Source organism: Candoia aspera, chromosome 4, assembly GCF_035149785.1.
Source record: "Candoia aspera isolate rCanAsp1 chromosome 4, rCanAsp1.hap2, whole genome shotgun sequence".
Classification (NCBI taxonomy): Eukaryota; Metazoa; Chordata; class Lepidosauria; order Squamata; family Boidae; genus Candoia; species Candoia aspera.
This window is the reverse complement of record NC_086156.1, coordinates 63,140,078-63,162,584: the sequence shown is the minus strand read 5'-3', so window position 1 is coordinate 63,162,584 and position 22,507 is coordinate 63,140,078. Positions and strand designations below refer to the sequence as shown.

The following is a 22,507-nucleotide window of genomic DNA, read 5'->3' as shown; positions in this document are numbered from 1 at the left end:
AATAAACTCTGAGGAAATAAGTAGGATTCCATGACTAATGAGAAAAGAAGCTGAAAACAGGGGAGGGGAATTATTTAAAGGAGAAATGAAAGCTTGGAATTGAAGAGCTCGTGTCAGAAATGTAAAATTTTAGAATAAACCAAAGTTAGCAAAGGCTGAGAAAAGCCTTCTTCAGATTTGTTCAAACTAAAAGAGAAAAACAACAGCAATCAGTATACCAGCTGCTCAGTGAAGAAGGCAAATTGCTAATAGAGAAAGAAAAGGTAGAGCTATAAAAAGCCTACTTTAGCTCAGTTTTCTCCCACAAAAACCTATATCCTTCACCAGGAAAGGGTGAAGAGCAGGTTGAAGAAACAAAATTCCAGCTTGAGAATACTAGCACCAAATCAAGTGTATCTTAGGTTCTAAAGGAACTAGCTAATGGTGTGGCCAAAACCTTATGTATTCTCTTTGAGAAATGCTGGAGAACTGCTGAAGTGCAGATTACTGGAGGAGAGCAAATGTCCCTAACTTCAAAAACCAACACGGATTTGCAAGAGTAATTTTATCTAATGTTCTGATTGGGTACCATCCAAAATAATCCATGAGAACTATTGTACTATAGACAAAATGTAGATTGCTGTAGTATAGGATTTCTGCACTAGGTAGGAGGCTGGACTGGACCCCAAGTTTCCTTTCAACCCTTACATGCTATGATTCTATGATATTGTTTTCCCCCAAACTTTATTCTTTACTACAGAAGATTACAAAATATAGACAGAGTACCAGAATACATAACAATAACAAAATTAAACAATCCAAGAAATGTTTTAAAAGCAAAAGCAAAAAAAAAAAAAAGGAAGGAAAAAAGACACCCCCCCATCCTTAAAAACCCTAACAAATTACAATATCGAAGGGTTAGGGTTACACTTGAAACTAAAGATCCAACTTACATATTAAACCTATAGTCACTGGTCTACAAAAAAATCATATTCTATAATCTGTTTTGATTTCAGCAGTGCATTTGACAAAGTACTGCGTAACTTGCTGATTAGCAAACTAGTGAAGTGTGGGCTGGATGTCATGTCAATTAAATGGATACACACTTGGCCTGAAAATTGTTCTCATTAATGGTTGCCCATCAGACTGGAGAGAAGTATCAAATTAGGTGCCACAAGGATCAGTCCTGGGCCTTCTGCTCTTTAATATTTCATTAATTGCTTGAATAAAGAGATGGATAAGATGGTCTTATCAAATTTCCACATGATATAAAATTCCATGGAATAGCTTAAAAATGTTTTGTTGATTTGGAGCAATGGGGTGAAAGTACTAGAATTAAATTTAGTAAATCTACAGAAAGCAATGCCAAGTTAAGAAGTAAAAATGAAATTATATAGGGTAGGCTCCCTCTTCAATGGATGTGTCAGAGGCCAGGGATTTTTCTGGGGTGCGTTAGACTGCTGTGCTAATCAGGGTGTTGAACTCCATCGCTTAAACGGCCTCGGCTCTCTCAAATCCTTTTTTCTAAGTTTAATTTTTCTGGAACCATGATTTATCTGTCTCTAATCTGGGTCACTCTTCTTTAGCTATCCAATTCTTTGAGAGAATTATACAGATGGGAGTTACAATTTCTTTTCAGGGACAAACAGACTGCCAAGAATTTATATTCTACTAGATCAATTAATTAAAGTTTTTGGTATAAAAAAATAGTAGGAAAAGGAGCCTGCCGACATCCACCTCCAAGAATTTCGCGACAGTGCAGAGATCGTTCTTTCGCCGGATTCTCAAACTGTCCCTCCCTCATCGACTTCCATCTATCCTCCCTCAGGCTGAACAATTGGGTGGGTCTGGAGGGGTCTGTTAGCCAATGGAAAGGCGCCGGGGTGGCTGGCGGATGAGGCGGGCGGCAGCGAACGCGCTATGGCGACTCGAGGTGTTCGTCCGCAGCGAGAGAATGGGCGAAGTCAGGTAGCCTTGTTAATCATCCCCATGTTACTCTTATTACTCCCAGGCATGACGGGTGAGTAATCGCTCCGGGAATGCAAGAATTAAATGCTAGGATGGGCAAGTATTCGTTCAGAACCACCTCAGCCAACCCACTAATTAACCGGGCTGGGGGGGGTCGGTCGGCTGAAGTTCGAAGGAATTTGCTGCTTTTAAATATGCTTTAAAACAGTAATTCAAGGATGTGCGTCAAATTACTTTTGTTATCTCAGAGATTCATTAAAAGGGAGTTTGGCGTACAATTACTAGGAATTTGAATATTGTCACTTTGGTTTTTCCCCTTAAAGTGCTTTCTTTACGGAGGAATTTACGGACTATATCCTCGGTGGAACTAGGATTCTATTAAAATAAAAGACAAGGATTGAAGCTATCCGAAGGCCTAAGGCAAGGAACGGGAAATCAGAAGTCCTATTAACATAACTGTACTGCTGTGAAATCAAAACAAGCTGCAAATAAGACAAAAAATAAACCAAGGAGTAGAGCCTTAGCAGGAATGGAATGGAATAGAAATGGTTTATGATGCTTTTTCTTACTATTTTAAAACTTAAGTTTGATGTAAGATTTACACATGGATAATGGTATACAAACACTTTAAGTTTCTTGTTCGCTCTTAATAATTAAAATATAATTGTTTTTATATGATTAGAATGTATTCTGTTTACTCTTTTTGGAGTAAAAAAAAAAGCCTTAGACCAGCCTTTCTCAACCTTTTGACCCTGGAGGAACCCTTGAAATACTTTTCAGGCCTCAGGGAACCCCTGCACATTCAGGCTCAAATGTAGGCCAGAAGTTACAAAATTATTATATTTGTTTCGTGTGTAGGCCTGTATATATGCATTAACAGTGTTCTTAAACTAAAAATAAAGAATGAAACCTCTCTTCAATGTGAGGTTGCCTGAATTTGAAATAATTTTTTAAATACATCCTGATCTCCCAGGGAACCCCTGGTGACCTCTCACAGAACCCTGGTTGAGAAACCCTGGCTTAGACTATAAAAGTGTAGTTAACAGTAGAACTCTGTTAACTCTACACTTCTAGATTTCTACTGATGATGGCCACTAAATAGAACAATGACCACTGGACAGATTAGAATCAAGGGACAGCTCCAGAGAGTAGAATTACTGTTCCTGGGAATAGGATGGCAGCTCTGGAATTGGAAGAGGTCCAGTACGAGACTTTAGAATTGTCTGGTATATGACTGTTGCTTGGGGGAATTCTAAACACTGTTTTCATTCTGTAATGGACAAAATTGAATCTGGTATTGCGATAATGCTATAATTATCTACATTTCTAGATTTCTACCTTTCAAAATTTCTTCTCCAATTTCTTTTGAAAAATTAGGACATGGAATTATGCTTATGCTGTTCAAAACCATAATATGATGGCAGCAACCATTATGGACATAGGATAATGTCAGTGGATTATAATTTACAGCTTACGTTTTGTGGCCCTGAATATTCATATAAGAAAGCTGACAGACTGGGGAAAGGGAACTCTCACAAACTGCACATAATTCAGTGAGAAATTCCAAAGGACCATTTAAACCATTAATTCCAACCTCTTGGAGCCTCCCATTCCTCTAATTGGCTAATTGGCTCCTCTGTAAAACTGTTCTTGCTGTTATGAATTTTTAAAAAAAACATTCAATCACAATCTGATTTTCTATAGTTTAAATCCAATATTTTATGTTCTGCAACAACTTTTTGTGTGATGTTCTTTCAAATATTTGAAATGTTACTATATACTCCCTCAGTCTTTTCTTTTCAGAGCCATATATTCCCAGACACATAAATATCTCTTCCTAAGACCAGGGCCACAACTGGAGGGGGGCAAGTGGGGCATGTGCCCTGGCGCCGTACTGGGGGGGGGGAATGAGCGCTGGGGGGGCGCCAAAATGGGCATGGAATTCCTGTTTGCCCCGGGTGACACAGACCCTAGTTGCGGCCTTGCCTAGGACATAGGAAGAGATTCAGAAAGATTCAGAGAAGGGCAGAGGATGAGCATGGTACTAGAAATTAGTACCATGTTCATCCTCTGCCCTTCTCTGAATCTTTTTGAATTTCTCTGAATCTCTTGGTAGATAGTTATAATCCCACTTAACTGGAATGGCCCATTTATAACACAGGAGGTCTGGAGGAGAAAAGGTAGAAATCAGCTGGCTTTTTTAGTTTAATGTCACAGTGGAGCCCTGAAAAGCCAATCAGTTTTTAGATTGCAAGTTTTGATAACTTAGGGCTGAATGGGTCAGAGGAACAAAACTCCACAGATGACTACATTTCCTGATAAAACTAATTTAAATAAACAAACTTTTACAGGGATCTTGCCTGTCACTGCTGAAAGTTTAGCTAACTGGCCTTGATATAGTTACCTTATTTCACATAGTAGACCTTAGTTTACAAGTCAGTTTTGAGTGCATTATGACTTAATGTGAATCTCTAGACCAGGCTGGCACAACTGTGGAGGGGAAAGGGCATCATTGATACATTAAGAATAGTTGTGGGTCACAAAGGGATAGCTGATGTGTCAATTAGCTATTCGATGGCTAGTAGACATAATTTAGTTACATTTAAACCCTCCCCTTATACTCTCTTGTCTGTGGAAGAACCACAAGCCCTGTAGCACTCCCTTTAACCACTACTGCTGAAAATTGGTGGCATGTATTTTTATCATTTTGAGGCAGATGTTACATAAAAACGATAGAGTTGCTGGGAGTTGGGCAGCATGTACATTTAATAAATGATAATATAGTGTATACCCTAAAGATAAAGGTTTCCCTTGACATTAAGTCCAGCCGTGTCTGACTCTAGGGGGCGGTGCTCATCTCCGTTTCAAAGCCGAAGAGCCGGCGTTTGTCCGTAGACACTTCCGTGGTCATAATATTAAAAAAAGATCAATACCTCCGAGGCAGTTTGCATCATGATTCTACCCATGGGGGAATTATGTCTTAGAGTCAGTCTTGACTCCTGGCGACTGCCTACAGGCTCTGTTAGCCTTCTGGTGTTACTCCTGTTCTTGCAGGATTGCTGTAATCCATGGTGTTTCTTTAGCCTTTTGCTGATACTACCTTGGTTTTCATTTTGTTCTTACCTGGATGTATGATTTCTTACCTTAATTTTGTGACTATTGTGAGAGATTGTAGGGAGGCTGGAAAAATACTGGAATGCTAGATAGAAGAGGAGTTCATTAGTAGTTTACCTCATAAAAGGCAACTCAGTCCTGGCTGCAAAACGCTTGGGAAGGAAATACTCAAAATGTTCAAAGGAACTCTGCATGAATGAATTCAGTAAGTGAAGGCTGGAGGTCTATTGCAGTGTTCAATATTTTGTATTTTACCTCTAATTCTTGCATTAAAACAGCTTATTGAAGTCTGTATAATTTTCACTGCTTTGACTGTGCCGTGCTATAAGAGGCTTGACAATGACTGTAATTTCAATATCCAGCTTTAAAGCAGAACTTCAGAAAAACATTAAGTGATATAAACAGAAAAAAAAGTTCCATTAAACATTTCAAAATGTAAATATTTTACTGAAGTTGAAAAGTATGTTTTCCTACAGGTGCATCATGCTGCTACTTTGCGAAGAATAACTTAATGTGTCATGATGTTTGTGAACTGGTAAGTTGGTTGTGAACTGGTGAACTGGTAAGTTGGTTCTGAATTTATAGTAAGCTTTACATTTGAACTGGCGTTCTAATGTTATATGTTGCCATGTGTTTAGGACCTTGAATTTAATGGTGAAATTTTAAGTCTGAGTCCTTTAGCATCCCCCAAATATTTTCATGAATGTATTTTAATTATGAGTGTATTTTAAGTGTAATATATAAGAGGAATCATAGTTACAGTTCTTTCATTCTGTGACAGGGGCATGGTTTTGCGAGTTCCCAGAATGCTATCCATTTCTCATTTTACCAGATTTTTGGTATATTGAGCTGCATCTGAAGATTTTAAGCAGATAAAAATTTATGTCTATTACTTGTTGTAAGATGTAAAAATCTTCAGAAACATATTGCTAGTAAGAAGCTGGAAATTGGTAAGATTGGCAGTTAGACCAATAGGTGACAATGGAATTAAATTAATACAAACAACTGATAAAACAATTATAGAAAATTTAAATGAATTCATTGTGTTTGTCTTCATGGCTGAATGTTGGGGAGATATTAGTACCTGGGCTGATACTTCAGGAAACAGGTGTATCAGGGATGCACAAAACATCCCTCAAAAGTTCCAAGCTCAGAACCACTCTTTAAGCTTAGAACAAAGCATACTATGTTTCTAAGATGGAACAAAGCACATCATGTTTTAGTTGCAAGCTCTGGGATTTCAAATCATATGGTTTTGAGTGTTTCAGTGCCTTCTGATTGGTTAAAATAAATAAACAAAAAGGAGAAGAGAAGCTCTGCTTCTCTTCCATGGACTGAAAGGATGAATGAATACACTGCCTAAGCCCACAGGCTTTTTTTTTTTAGTCTTTATTAAATTATTTACACAAATAATACAAACATAAAATAACAAATCAACAATAAACATAAAATGCAAAAACAAGAGAAAGAAAAAAGGAAAGGAGAAAGAAGAAAGAGAAGAAGAGGTTTAAAAGAAAGGAAATGGATTTCCAACTCCCTGAGTAATACAATTTTATACCTTAACTAAATAATTTCTTTTCACAATTCACTAATTTGGTTACAATAATTCTACAGTTCTATTGAGATTATATAAGTCAAATACATAATATTTACATCTTGTATTATATTTGTATATTTTACACATTTACATTAATTTTTGGGTCGATTCTACATAGTTGAAGAAGGGGGTCCAGTCATTTTGATAATCTTCCACATTTTTATCATTTAGCTGGTCCGTAAGTTTTGCCATCTGCGCCAGATCCAGGGATTTAAATGTCCATTCTTCCATTGAGGGGGTCAGTTCTTCCTTCCACTTTGATGCATATGTAATTCTAGCTGCGGTGATCAAATACCATAAAAGTTTTCCGTGTTCATGTTCCAAATCCTTGTCCGTAATGCCCAATAAATAGAGTTCCGGTGTTCTATTAATTTCTTTAGTCGACATTTTACAAATTATATTGTGTATAGATGTCCAAAATTTTTTCGCCTTTTTACAAGTCCACCACATATGATAAAATGTTCCTGTTTCTTTTTTACACTTCCAGCAAACATTTGAAGTGTTCTGAAACATTTTGGATATTTTGTCCGGAGTAATGTACCACATGTACATCATTTTGTAAAAATTTTCTTTTAAATTATAATTTAAAGTAAATTTCAGCCCTTTGGTCCACATTCTTTCCCAAACATCATAGTCAATGTGATGTCCAAGATTTCGCTCCCATTTATCATACATTGTTTAATTTGTACATTTGCCATTCTTATTTGTAATAACATTTTATATATTTTGGAAATCATGTCATTGTTGGCATAAACTAAATTATCCCACCAGGTTAAATCTTTTGTGAATTTGTAACTTTGGGCATCAATTTTAAATTGTTCCTTTAACTGAAAATACAAAAACCATTGGCATGGATGTCCCTCATTTTCCAATTCATCTCTTCTTTTCATTTTATATATAGCCCCTTCAAATTTTATTAGGTCCAAGTATCTTAGCCATTTGCAAATTCCTGTTTTTTCTCTCCTACTATACGCTTCTTGCGGGGAAATCCATAATGGTAAAGTGGGTGTTAGAGTAGATTTATATTGTTCCCAAATTCTGAGAAGGGACTTTCTAATACAATGGTTGTTAAATGCTTTATTTACTTTCAGTTTGTTATACCATAGGAATCCATGCCAACCAAATTTCAGGTCATGGCCTTCTAGATTTAATAATCTATAATTTTGTAAAGTATTCCATTCTTTTACCCATAGTAATCCACATGCTTCATAATATAATTTAAAATCCGGAAGACCCCAGCCTCCTCGTTCTTTAGCATCCTGCATTAATTTGAGTCTAATCCTTGGTCTTTTCCTTTGCCAAATGAACTTTGAGAGGTCTTTTTGCCATAATTTAAAAGTTTTGTCAGTTAATAGTACTGGAATATTTTGAAATAAAAATAACATTCCTGGCAAGATAGTCATTTTGATTACAGAGATTCGCCCCATAAGTGATAAATTTAGTTTTTCCCACTTCCCTAAGTCTTGTTGAATTTCCTTCCATATTTTTGCATAGTTGTTTTGGTATAGATTGTTAGTTTTAGCTGTAATCTCTATCCCTAAATATCTGACTTTTTTAACACTAGAGAATCCTGATTTATTTTCTAATATATTCTGAATATTTTGTGACGTATTTAAGTTTATCATTTTCGTTTTTTGTTTATTTTGAAGCCAGCTAATTCTCCATATTGTAGCATTTTTAATAAGTAGTCAAGAGATGTTAGTGGATTTTGTAGGGTAATAACTAAATCATCTGCGAATGCTCTTAATTTATATATTTCTTGTTTTACCTTTATTCCCTCAATCTGATTTTCCTTTCTAATATTCTCTGTTAAGACTTCCAAAACCAATATGAATAGTAAGGGGAAGAGTGGACAACCCTGCCTGGTACCTTTTTCTATTATGCATTCTTGTGTTATATCTTCGTTTATCACAATTTTGTTTTTTTGGAATGTATAGATTGTTTTGACTGCCTTTATAAATGTGTTGCCAAAATCCATAAATTCCAAGGTTTTAAGCATAAAATTCCAGTTTAAATTGTCAAAGGCTTTTTCTGCGTCTAAAAAGAGTAGCATAATCTGTTTTTCATTATGAATTTGGGCATATTCTATTATATTTATAATAGTCCTTATGTTATCTTTTATGTATCTTCGGGGTAGGAATCCACTTTGGTTATGATCAATTATTTCTTGTAATATGATTTTTAGTCTTTCAGTTAAAATTAAAGTAAATATGTTGTAATCATTATTCAGTAGCGAAATAGGCCTATAATTTCTACATAGTATCGGATCCTGTTTCTCTTTTGGAATTAATATAATATTCGCCTCAGACCAAGATTGAGGTATTGGATTTCTTGATACAATCATATTCAATAAATCCTTAAATGGTAGTAGTATTTGATCTTGGAAATATTTATAGTATCCTGCAGAAAAACCATCTGGTCCTGGGGCTTTGCCTGTTTTCAGTTTTCTAATAGCATCTATAATTTCCTGTGTTGTAATGGGGTTGTTAATTGTTGCTTTTTGATCTTTAGTTAGTTTCTTTAAATTGTGTTTTAGCAAATAGTTTTCAATTTTGTCAGTTGATATTTCTTGTTTCTTATATAAATTTGTAAAAAGTTATGAAATGCCTTCTTAATTTTTTCATTGTCAACTAATTCTTCCCCATTTTCTCGAATTTTGGTAATGGTTTTTTTTCCTTATCTTTTCTTAATTTATATGCCAACCATTTACCCGCTTTATTAGCATGTTCGAAGTTTCTTTGTTTGATATATCTCAGTTTCCTTTCAATTTTATCTGTTGTAAGTATTTTTAATTGTTGTTGCAAAATTTTTATTTGGCGATTTATTTCCTCATCAGATGGCTTTAATTGGAGCTCTTTTTCTTTTAACTTAATTTGATCTAAAATTATTTGAGTTTTTTGTTGTTCTTTCCGTTTCAAACATCTATTCTGATACATAAAGAACCCTCTCATATAAGCCTTTTTTAAATTTGTTGTTCAGACTTTCTATCAATAATAGGTAAAGTAACCCCATTCCAATCTCCCATCATAATCCAATTATTATAGAGTAGTTCAGAAAGTACATTAAGTAAATTTTGATAAAAAAATTTCTGATTATCATTCGGGGCATATACTCCAACTACTAATACTTTAAGGCTTGGCAGTTCCACTTCTATTATTACATATCTTCCATTTTTGTCAGCACTTATCAATTTAGAGTTTAAATGAGACTTTGCATATATTACAATTCCATTTGTTTTTTTTTTCACTTGCTGCTATAAATTCATTTCCTAATTTCTTGTTTATCAAATATTTATCATATTTTTTAGCAATGTGCGTTTCCTGAAGGGATATAATATCTTCTTTCAATTTATATAAATAATGAAAAACTTTTTTCCTTTTGACTGGGGAGTTGACTCCATTTATGTTCCAGGAGAGGCATTTTAGTTCATTCATTTGAGAGAAGTATTGTAAACTCTTTAGAGCTAGAAGCTAATTCTTCTACACTGGTGTCTTCAGAATCTAGACACTTTCCTTTACTTTCTTTACTTTTAAATCTGTCACTCCCTTCTGCATCTGTTTCCAGATCTTTCTTATGTTTTTTAAGAAATTCCTGCCCTTTTGAGATAGTATTCAATTTGTATCTTCGTTGTTTAAACATAACATTAACTCCCTCCAGAATTTCCCATCTGAAGGGAATTTTATTTCTTTTTAAGACATCAGTAAGAAAAAAGTATTCTCTTCTCTTTTTAAGTATTTTCAGTGGCATGTCCTTCAGTATCATGATTTCCTTTCCTTCAATGTTAATTTTTTTGCCATAAGAGGCCTGTATTATCAATTCTTTTGTACTCTTTCTTGCAAATTCAATTATTATGTCTCTTGGTTTCCTATGAACCTTTGCATATTTCGAGTTAACTCTATATATTTTTTCTATATTTTCTTCTAATTTTTCTTCATCCCAGTCAATTAAATTGGCAAGCATTTGAATCACTATTTCTCCAATTTCTGGCTCTTTTTTTTCTGATACTCCTCTAAGCCTAATACAGTATTCTTTTTCTTTTAACTCTAACACAGTTAAATGGTCTAATTCAGTGTCCTTTTCCCATTCTAATTTCTCCACTCTTTCTCTTACTTCTTGGATATCTGCTTTTATTATTTTGTCCATTGTCTCTAACTTATGGTCTAATCTTTTCTCAAAGCCATCAATTTTCTCTTCCAATAAATGAGTTAAATTTTGAGTGATGTTTTGAATTGTTTTCTGTGTAAAATCTTCAAACATGGCTTTCAACCATTCACCTTCCCCTGCTTCTGAGCCTCTCCTAATCTGTCTTCTTGTATTCATTTTGTTTTGTAAATATCCTTCTTAATTTTTTAGCTTATCTTAACTATTAATCCTAATACAGTATTTGTTTATATGTTACAATATACAATATACAATATCTATTTCTACTTATACAGTACAAAATATGCTTAAGTATTTATATAAAGCTATAGTATATTACAATATGGCGTGATGAATTAATTAAATAAATTAGTTTTCCCCTTATCGCAGCAAGGACTTATAATAAAGATTTCGTGAAAACTTCAATCGTGAAGTTTTTTTTCCCCCTACTTAGGAAGTTTCTTCTTTTTTCTTTATTTAGTCAGTAATTATTGTTCCTTTCATCAAAGTGAAGGGGGCAGCAGAATTGCCTAGAAAGCTAGGTTACTCACGCAGGCTCTACAGTTCTTGCTTCCTGGCTTCCCGGCTGCTCTTTTACGGTGAAAGTGAAAATGACAAGAAGAAAGTTAAAGCTTTCACCTGCCGCTCCAAAGCTGCTGAAGCTCTTCGTCGGCAGCGCTCTTCTTCCAGTGCTGTCTCCGTGGTTTTCCCGTCTCTCCGACTCCGCAAAGCCACCTTTGTCCTGCGTTGTAGATGAGAATATTCTCGAGCTCTCACATTGCTCGTCCTGCCGCCATACTCCTTCACCCCCAGCTTTAGAAATCCATAAGCCCACAGGCTTGAGCTTCTTTCCAAGATTTTCAAAGCTTGTATCATTTTTCTGTAAATGTATCCTAGCAAAGGATACTTGTCTTTAGATCTGATAAATCTTGGAAATCGTTCTGTCTTGTTTGTTAGTTCCATTATACCTACCTCTTGCAGCAGATCACTGACACCATTTAGAATTAAATCAAGGGTTGCTTAGTTCCTCTGTTCCAACTGTTCTAGCCTCAGTCATATAGATATTTACACCTTTGATTCTTTTGTGTGTATGTGGTCTGTGCATTAATAAACATAAGCTATGTGAGGGTTACTTTAGTCCCCCATCATTATTACAGTAACCTCTCCTTTGCATGCCTCCCCAATTTCAGAATCTCTGGATCACATTCAATATTTGATCAGATGATCAATACCTTTTCCCTAGAAAGAATGCACGTTTGTGGCTAGATATGGCCACCCATACCATTTCTGATAAAGAATCTAGCTTTCCAGTGTTTTCTAGTATGTTAGATTTTATACCTTTCTTGATATAGAGAACAAGATGTATTCCAGTGCATTCTTTTCTGTCATTTTTATAACATTTTATGTTATAAGCACTATGTCTATGTTCTCATTCACAACTAAGTACTCTAATTCCCCCATCTTGGGCTTGGAGACTTCTAGCATTAGCTTTGAAATATCCATTCATTATGCTCTTTTAAAAATATTGTTGGTATGAACCTTTTTCACAGCCTTTTTGTTTGCCAGTTGTCATTGGTCATATTCAATAGAGAATTTAAAAAAAATCTACAGCCTATCCTGAACTGGATATTCTCTAACATGTCACCTTTACTCAAGGATCAATTTAAAAACTGCTCCGCTACCATTTGATGTTACATATGACAGCAGCTTGGCTCTATTTGGCACAGTGCTTATCATAACTAAACCTCCCGGCCCTGCACTATTGTCAAATCTACTCATTGTGATCCTTGTCTAACTGACCTTATGTTTGGAATAAGTAGCATTTTTTAGAATACTACCCTGGCCGTTCTCATAATCAGTCTGCTACCTAGCATTCCATATTTAGCTTCCAGGACTGGCTAACCACATTTTCCAAAAGGGGAATTATATCTACTGCTTCCTCTCTACCACTGTCTAGCAATTTAAATAGATGGTATATGACAACTGCAACCTTTGCGCCAGCCATCTATCTGATTGAATCGCCCACAAGCAAAAGTCCTATGCCCCCTCAAAGGAATATCCTTGGTATGAGAGAAAGGGGTTCCACACCCAAGGACTGAATTTTTCCTATAGAAACATCTCTCTTGTCCTCAAAAATCATAGCCCCCTTCTCCAGTTTCTTGTATTCCATGGGTGTGGGGTAAAGTTGTGATATCTTGGAAGGTGGGGTTTACATAATCCTGTTCCTTTCCAAACATCTTCAGTTCAGCTTTCTTGGTTTCAAGGGAAAAGACCTCTTCCCTGAAAATCAACAGCTTATTGCACAAAGCACAGATTCAAACTTATGCCAAATAGGCAAATAATTGTACATATGACATGTGGAAAGCACTCTCTAGGCTAGTTTCTAGTTTCATACTAGTTGTTATTACAACTTCCTTCTTCAGGAACCTTTTGACCTCAAAGATAGGCCTGTGCTCTTCTTATCCCATCGCAGACTGGGTTTAGGCATTAGCAGGACACATTCTGAAAAAGGCCAATCTCATGCTAGGGTTCATTCAATCAATCAAATCTTTATTATGGTCAAAGACCAGCATAAGGAAGGTTGGGTACAGTCAGTTAAAAGCATAGAGAATACCTTAAAATCTAATCTAAAAAGGGGTGTGTGTGTGTGTGTATGTATGTATGTATAAAAATGTTATTTATTTATTTTCTATCCTGCTTTTATTATTTTTATAAATAACTCAAGGCAGGGAACATACCTAATACTCTTTCCTCCTCCTATTTTCCCTGCAACAATAACCCTGTGAGGTGAGTTGGACAGAGAGAGTGACCGGCCCAAGGTCACCCAGCTGGCTTTCATGCCTAAGGTGGGACTAGAACTCACAGTCTCCTGGTTTCTAGCCCGTTGCCTTAACCACTAGACCAAACTTGCTCTCTTATTTTTATATATCTATATCTTATTTTTATATATCTATATACAGTACCTATATATCTACAGTATATGTATCACAGAAGTCTAAAAGAAAAGGAAATCTAAAAGGAGGGGTAGGAGCATTAGATGGGTGTAGGGAAGCATAAAGGTTAGTATATCTGTAAATACAGTACTCTAGTGTGATAAAATAGATGCTCATTAATTTAGTTTATGGCACCAGTCATCTGGAGAATTTTAAGCGCTGCTGTGCAGAACCTGGCAACATTGTATGTTGTAGCAGTGTTGGAATCTGATAGCAGCAGGGAGGTGTAAAATTGTCCTGAGCGCCCTGGGTATTTATACAGTAATGGCAAGACAAGGCTAGTTCGAATGACTATAATACAGACACTGGAGGAGCACATACTCTGTTGCTTCTATGTGTTATGGAGATCGCAGGCCAGGAAGGAGGGGGCCCCTTCCAGGGGGAAAAACACATGCACAGTGTAGAAAGCATTTGGGCACCCAGCCAAGAGGATCAAACAGGACCAGCCTTAGAGTTTCTGGGGTTTTTCCCGTAGAGCCTGCTAGTTTTGCTTCAGTTTGGCAAGATTCTGGGTATATTGTTCAAACAACAAGACTAGAGCTTCATTCCTGACTTAGCGTTGTTTCTTCACCTTTTTCCTGACACTACGTGATCAGAGTCAGAGGAGCATTGTCTCTCTGGGTAAGGAATCTTCCTGTATCGGCCTTCAGGGACACCTGAGAGGAGGGTGTGACATCGTGCCACAGTAAAGGTCCTCTGATGGTTGGGTACCTCGAGTTTAGTTAAGTATGTCATAGGGGAGGCAGAATATCTGCTGGATTCACTGGCAATAAAGGCTGGGGACTGGCTAAATCCAGTTGGTACTCTGTGTCTGCTACATGCTATTTAATGAGTGCTTTGGCCTGATCATGTCCTGTGCTGAGTAGTAGACCTGGAGAGAAGCCCAGGGAGTGCTAGGGTTCATTAGGTATTGTCATACTTTTATATAAAACTATGGTATATCTACATTTAGAATGTCACATACGGTTCTGGATGCTGCACTCAGAAATGATATTGCAGAACAGGGAAATGTGCAGAAAAAGGCAACAAAAATAACCCCAAAGATGAAGCAACTCTCTTGTGAGGAAATACTACATAGTTAGAGCTTTTTGTCTAAGAATAAGATTAAGTATGTATGGGAGACATGATCAATGACAGTACCTATGTAACCCTGGAATTCACATAGGGAGAACTGAAGGTAGTCAGATTACTGTTCTAGATTTTGAAAGAGCTGACTTCAGTAAGCTAAGGGGAAAAATAGAAAGGTTCCATGGATGGAAGTATTGAAGGGAAAAATGATTCAGAGTGTTGGGCAGTTCTGAAAGATGAGGTAATTAAAGCCCAAACACAAACTGTAGTGTAATGAACTACTGGAGTACAGGGGAAGTACCGGTAGATTGGAGAAGAGCTAATTTTGTTCCCATTTTGAAAAAAAGTGGATTCAGGAAACTAGAAACTAATTTTGTAGGACCTGGGAAAATCCTAGAAAAGATTGTCAAACAGTGAAACCCTAAGTAAGGACTTAGAAAGGATTAATGAGACAATATGAGTTTGTTAAAAATAGGTCATACGGGACTAATTTTATTCCTTTTTTTTTTTACCAAGTGACTAGATCAGTAGACCAAGGGAATGTTATGGATGTGGAATACCTGGACTTCAGTAAAGATTTGAGTTGAGTTGACTATGGCTTGCTTCTTGATAAAATGGAACAATTAGGGATGAATGGTCCCACTACCAGATGGACTAAAGGTTGAACAATTGTGCCCAGTGCATGGTCTATAGTGTATCTACTGTATGTCTGCATAGAAAGAGGTATGCAATGGGCCTAGTGCATTTTCATAAATGACTTAGACAAAGGGATATTTTATTAGAAATTTTGAAAATGAAGATAAAAATTAATACAAATTAAAGTAAGCAAGAAAAAAAGCAAAAGAAAGAAATCAAAGAGAAAGCTAAAAGTGCGAGAAAGAAAGAAAAAGTAAAAGAAAAATAGAAAAGAAAGAAAAAAGATACAAAGGAGTGGCTTCCAATCTTCTTTACAGCAGTTACAAATGCAATTATGAATTTATCTCTTTCTCTAACATTACATCATAACTGTCTTCTTTCTATAATCTATTGTATCTAATCATCAAAACCATAAATCATAAGTTCATTTTTTTCCAGTATACACAAAAAAGTCCATAAGTCATTTCCAGTCAGTAATCAACACAGATGTCTTTTCTCTGATCAAAGAAGACAATTTGGCCATGTCAGCAAGTTCTATCATCTCCAGCCATTCCTCCATTGTAGGTATTGCCGAATCTTTCCATCTTTCTACATACAATAATCTTGCTGCAGTTTCATACATAAAAATAAAGTTCCACGACTTTTTTCCAACTGTTTGTCCATCAGTCCCAAAAGAAAGACCTTTGATCTCAATTATATATTAATCTTTAAAATCCTCTGAATCAGTGTATATATTTGAATCCAAAATTTTCTAGCTTTTTTACATGTTCACCAAGCATGACAAAATATTCATTCTTGTTCACATTTCCAACGTAAGTTTGAAGTGCCTTTATACATTCTAGACAATTTCTCTGGTGACATATACCAACGGTACCTTATTTTATACAAATTCTCTTTAAGATTATACATAATGTACATTTCAGTCCTTTCAACCACATATTTCCCATTGTTCAATCTGCATATTATAACCAAAAATTTTAGCTCACTTTATCATGCATTCTTTTACTTGTTCTTCTATTTCATGTACAGAATTCTATTTCAAACTCAGTCTTATAATGTTCAAAACCATAAACTCTTTTGTCTACTTTAAATCTTTCTGATAACTGTAAATAAGAAAACCATTGACAGCTATATCCCTCTGCCACCAGTTCCTCTCTTGATTTTCTTTTGTATTGCCGTTGACAAAATTCTAGTATCTCATGATAAGTTAGCCATTTGTGTTTGCCTATTACTTCTCATCTATAAAATGCTTCTTGCGCTGAGTGCCACAAAGGTGTTTTCGGGCACAACCTGGGTTTGTATCTATTCCATATTCTCAGTATGGCACATCTAAAATGATTTTTAAAATCCACATTAATCATGGCTTTATTGTACAGGTAATCCTCGACTTAAAACCATTCATTCAGTGACTGTTTGAAGTTACAGTGGTGCTGAAAAAGGAGACTTACAACCAGCCTTGAAGTTGTGGCTGTCCCAGCACTCCAGTGGATACATGATCGCATCTGGGTGCTTGGCAACCTGTTCGCACTTACAATGGTTGCCAAGCACCTCACAGTCACATGATTTACAACCTTCTGTGCCGGCTTCCCCAGAAAGTTAAAGGGGAAGCTGGCAGGGAAGATTGCAAGTCATTGGGGTAAATCTCCTCCACTCATGCACCCTCCCCCAGCCCCTCTGAGCTCATGCTGTGCTGGCCACTTGCGCACACCCACACACCCTTCCCAACCTGTGCTGCACCTCTACATCTCTATGCACACTACCCAACTCATGCAGTGCCTCTCGCACACCCCTGTGCACTCTCCTTGATCTGCACCACACCCCTGCGCCCCTTCCCATGCACCATACCCCCCAGCACCTCTTGTGCACCCTGCATACCCTCCATGACCTGCATAGCACCTCTCGTGCACCCTCGCACCCCCTTCCCAACTTGCACGGTGCCTCTCACGCACCCCTGTGCACCACCTGGCAGCAACCACTTGCCTGCCTGCTGGCCTGGGACTTGCAACTTCCTGCCGGCTTCCCCACGGACTTTGGTTGTGGGAAGCTGGAGGGAGGTTGCCTTGCCTAACGACCATGGGATTCAGTTAATGACAGCAACAGGGACTGCAGGTATTGCTGTTGCTAAGTGATGCGGTCACACTTTATGATTGCATCACTTAGTGATGGAAATTCTGGTCTGAATTGTCGTAAGTCAAGGACTACCTGTATGACAAATACCCATGCCACCCAAATCTCAGGTCATGTCCTTCTAACTCCAAAAGCCGCCTTTTTCTCAGCAACACCCACTCTTTCATCCAAACCAAACACCAAGCTGCAAAATACAATTTCAAATCAGGTAAACTCAATCCTCCTCTTTCCTTTGCATCTTGTAATAACTTATATTTAACTCATGGTTTTTTCCCCTGCCGCACAAACTTAGATATATCCTTTTGCCCCTGTTTAAATGGTGTATCAGTTGTCAAAACAAGTATTGTCTGAAACAAAAACATAGTTCTAGGCAAAACATTCATTTTTATCACAGAAATTCTCCCCAGCAATGACGATTGTAGTTCCTGTTGCATCTGTCGAGATTTTTGTGTAGTCTCATCTGATACCTCCATTTGAGTCTCTTCCAATTCTTTACATTTTTTCTAGAAATTCCCTCACCTCCTGGACAGAATTCAATCAAAATCTCTGCTGTTTAATAGTAAAAGTCACACCTTCCAGTTTGTTCCATCGAAATGGAATCTTTTTCTCTTTTAATCTATCAGTAAAAAAAATACTCTTTTCTCACGAAAAATTCTAATAGGAATTTCTTTAAGAACAATTACATCTGTATTATCATTACAATTACAATTGTACAACAATTATATCTGTATTATCATGCCCTTGTCATCTCCCACACAGACTATTGCAATGTGCTCTACATGGGGCTACCCTTAAAGAGTATGCGGAAGCTTCAGCTGGTCCAGAATGCGGCTGTGCGGACAGTTATTGGCACTGTTAAATCGGCACATGTGACACCACTGTTAAGTGAGCTGCATTGGGTACCAGTTTGCTTCTTGGTCCAATTCAAGGTGTTGGTTATCACCTTTAAAGCCCTACATGGCATAGGATCAGGCTACCTGAGGGACTGTCTAATCCCCATAACATCGACCTGCCCCACCCGGTCAGGCAGGGAGGTCATGCTACGGACCCTATCAGCAAAGGAATTTCATCTAGCGGGGTCCAGGAGGTGGGCCTTCTCTGCAGTGGTGCCCTCCTTTTGGAATATCTTGCCCCCAGAGTTGAGATGGGTTTCCTCGCTCCCAGCCTTCTGGAAGAAATTGGAGACCTGGTTCTGCTGCCTTGCTTGGGATGGGGAGGGTAACAGCTCCATCTGGGGGTGGTTGGCGCCATAGCACCCTTTATTAATTTTGATTTGATCTCATCTTGGATTTTATATTTATTATCTTATTTATGTTTTTAGGCTGTAATTTAGGTTTTTATGTTTTTATTATTATTTTTATTGTAAACAATGCAGAGTCCCCTGTTGGGGGAGATGGGCGGTGATGCAAATTTAAATAAATAAATAAAATCAATCTTCAGTCTTATATTAAAATGCTGCTGCAAAACTTGATCTCTTGTCTTCTGACAAAGTGCACCCAGACATCCCTTGGACAATTACTTATTCTCACAGATCTTGTATTTATTCTATGTACCTTATCAGTTTCTGCCTCTGTATCCACCTCATCCCATTCCAGCAAATTTGCTAAAGCTTTAATAGTCTTTTCTCTAATATCTTCACCAGAATCCTCTGGAATTGCTCTAAATCTCAAACAAAATTCCTTCTCTCTCAGTCTCAATAGTCTATTTCCAATTCTCTGTCTATAACTTCTGTCTTACTCTCCAGAATTTCCACTTCATCAGTAATTTGTTTTACACCTCCAGTCACTTGTTTTACAGAGCTTTCCATCTTCTTTCATCTTTACAAGTCTTCCATCCATTCTTTTTTCAAAAGCTGTCAATTTAGTATCAAGTGATTCAGCTAACGTATTGCCCAATTCCTCAAACATTTTCTGAAGCATATCTGGTGTAATCCCTCTCTGCAGGTTGCTCTAGCGATCCTCCCCTCCCTTCCCCTCTGCTTTTTTTGTTTTTTTGGTGGTTGCCATTGTAATATTGTAATCCAAAAGTGAAAGTTTCTCAATTGCAAAAGAAAGAGTAAAAGGCAAACTTCTCTTTTTTTTCTGTTTTGTCTTCCTGTGCCCTTAATATTTTTGTCTTATATGGCACTCCGTAGTTACCATCAGCATCACAGTCTGGCTCATTTTACTTTTTGTTTTGTAAAATCCACCAATTGTCTGCACTCTTTAATAGCAAACAAAAAAATATTCCCGCAAAGGTCTGGTCCGTTTGTCTATTTTAATTCCAATTTGTTCAAAAGCACTTTTACCAAAAGTAATCTTTCAAAATTACTATCCCCTTTATCTGTTTTAAACTTTCTTACATTTACTCCTTGTTAAGCTTTTTCCCATTTTTAAAAATCTTTGAACCCTTTTTTTCTTTCTAATCCAGAAAGAATGTTGATTCACCAAGTGGAATTCTCTTATCCTGTCGCTCAGAAAATCTCTCTTTAAGTGTAAATTGATTACATCTGAAAGTGATTAAGAAAATGGGGGTTTTGCAAACCTTGTGTCCATACATGCTGCCTTATGGCTGTGAGCTTGATTGAAATCCCTCAACTCCCAGCCACTTGATCCATGAGTCAACTGCAAAAACCTCAGTTCCTGCTGTCTCCTCATGAGGAGCAGCTGCCCAGAGTGCAAGTGGGCGATCTCACAATCTTTCCTTGTCCAGAAAGCCTGCACTGGCCAGGGGGCCCAGAGACTCAGAAAGACTAACAGATCCGGGTGAGGTTCTGTGGTGGACTAGACGTCCCTGAAAGAGCAGGGACGGCATGGAGGCAGAGATTGGCAACCAGACAACTTAGACAAGGGGATAGAAGGAACGCTCAGCAAATATGCAGACAACAGAAAGCTGTGGGGAATTGCTAATACCTCAGAAGATAGGCTCAAGGTTCAAAGGGATCTTGATAAACTTGAATATTCAGCCTTTTAAAAAGTTCCGTACTTCAGTGGTAAAAATGTAGTTCAGCAGTACTTAGGAGAAGGATCTGGGTGACCTGGTAGACCACAGATTAAACATAAGCCAGCAGTGTGCTGCAGCTGTCAAAAGAACCAATACAGTTTTGGGCTGTATCAACAGAGGTATAATGTTGAGATCACAGGAAATGATCATTCCATTTTACATTGGTCAGACCGAACTTAGAATACTGTGTACAGTTTTGGTTGCCATGATACAAGAAGGGTGCTAAGGAACTTTAAAGAGTGCAGAGAAGAGCAACGAAGATGGAGAAGACCTTGGAGGCTAAATCCTATGAAGAACGGTTAAAAGAATTGAGTTTGTTTAGCCTAAAGAAAAGAAGGCTAAAGGAAGACCTGAGAGCAGTCTTTTAATACTTGAAGGACTGTCACAGATTTATTTTCTCCATAGTGCCTAAGGGTAGGACAAGAACCAGTAGAAGGAAGAGAGTTGAGCAAGGGATCCAAATTTGAAATAGAGAATAATTTCCTGAGTGTAAGAGCTATTAAGTGGTGAAACAGCCTTCCTCCAGGAGTTATGCATGCTCCATCACAAAAGGTTTTCAAGAAAATATTGGATAGCCATTTGTCTGGGATGATTTGAGGATTCCTGCCCTGGGCAGGGGGTTGGATTAGAAGGCCTCCATGATTTCTTCTGTGATAATTTGATGGCATAAATTGTAGGCTTCCAAAGAATATTAGAAACTCTAGTTTAATTAGTGATCTAACAAGAAGACCAAATGGTTTGGCAATGGAGCTGAAAAAGGCAGAAGAGAACAGAAAGCTCCCTGAGCGAATGAACAGGAAAACCAACAGGAATTTGCCAAGGGAGGTTAAAGGGAAGTTACTTTTCCCCCCTTTGTTTTTGTTTTCCCTTTCTTCTTTTCTGTTTATTTCAGTCCTCACAAGTTTTTCATTAGTACTTCCAGTTGAGGGTCATGCTACAAAAAGAGAAAACACAATTGTGGAAGTCAATCCAAGAATGATTTGGATTCTACAACAATGGGCCCTGTAGGCGGTCTGGCATAATGGACTTCAGAAGAGTAGATTTTGATGAACTTTGAGGAAAGGTAGATTGGATTCAGTGACTTGAAATCCTGAAGAATAGTGTCTGTCCTGTCCCAGGCCAGTCACACGCAATACACCAGGGAGGCAGTTGTAAATTTTACTGAGGAATTGTGAAGCAAACAAACAGGCGGCAAAGCAAGTATAGTGCAAACACACATACACACTACAGAAACAAGTCCCCAAAGTCCAGCAAGCTTGCCTTAAGAGAGTTCCAAGTTCAAAACAAGATTAGTCAAGCGAAGTCCAAGGGTCCAGATGCTGTAGAAGGTTTGTCAGCCAGTCCAGAGTCAAGTCATGAGGTTTCCAATCAGGATTCGAGGCATGTGGAGTCTGGGTAAACAGATGGTTGTTTCCAACGACCTGTCTGGGCTTGCGGCTCCCTTTAAATAGGGGCAGACCTGGGTGGAGCTTTTTTAGGAAGGCAGGGCTGCTTTCTCACATGTAACCTCACCGACCTCTGTTCCTCTCTCCTTTCCACTCTCCTTGCTCTTGGGCTGGGAGGGGGTGGCAAATCTGTGTCCTCATCCTCGCTGAGCGGTGGCACCTGACCCTGCTGCTCACTGGCCAGCCCCGCCTCCTCTGCCTGCCCAGGCGGCTGTTTGTCTGGTTCCCCTGTTGCTGCCTGCAAATCCTCTGAGGCTGTCCCAGGGCCTGGTTGCCATTCCTCATTCTCCGACTCGGACTCCGAGCCCCCCATTACAGTGTCCAGGAAGGATGGGAGATCTTATGAAACAGGATACTGAAGGTGCAGTTGCAAACAATTTCGTTTTTATAATTGATTATATTCTTTTCCATTTTTTCTCCTTTTTCTGCACTTTCTATTTTTTCTTTTTATTCTTTCA

General features: G+C 37.7%; 1 protein-coding gene across 2 annotated transcripts in view; it reads left to right on the top strand.

Moving 5' to 3' along the window:
- Positions 1–1,865: 1,865 nt before the first annotated feature.
- The window catches only part of RECK (reversion inducing cysteine rich protein with kazal motifs), a 145,083-nt gene continuing 124,441 nt past the window's right edge, over positions 1,866–22,507 (top strand). For both annotated transcript variants that reach the window (XR_010067988.1, XM_063304266.1), the window contains exons 1-2: positions 1,866–1,999; positions 5,538–5,596. Coding sequence is in view for 1 of the 2 variants with exons in the window: in XM_063304266.1 (XP_063160336.1) it covers positions 1,900–1,999; positions 5,538–5,596 (159 nt within the window). In the remaining variant the exon portion in view is untranslated. The remainder of the gene's footprint in view (positions 2,000–5,537; positions 5,597–22,507) is intronic.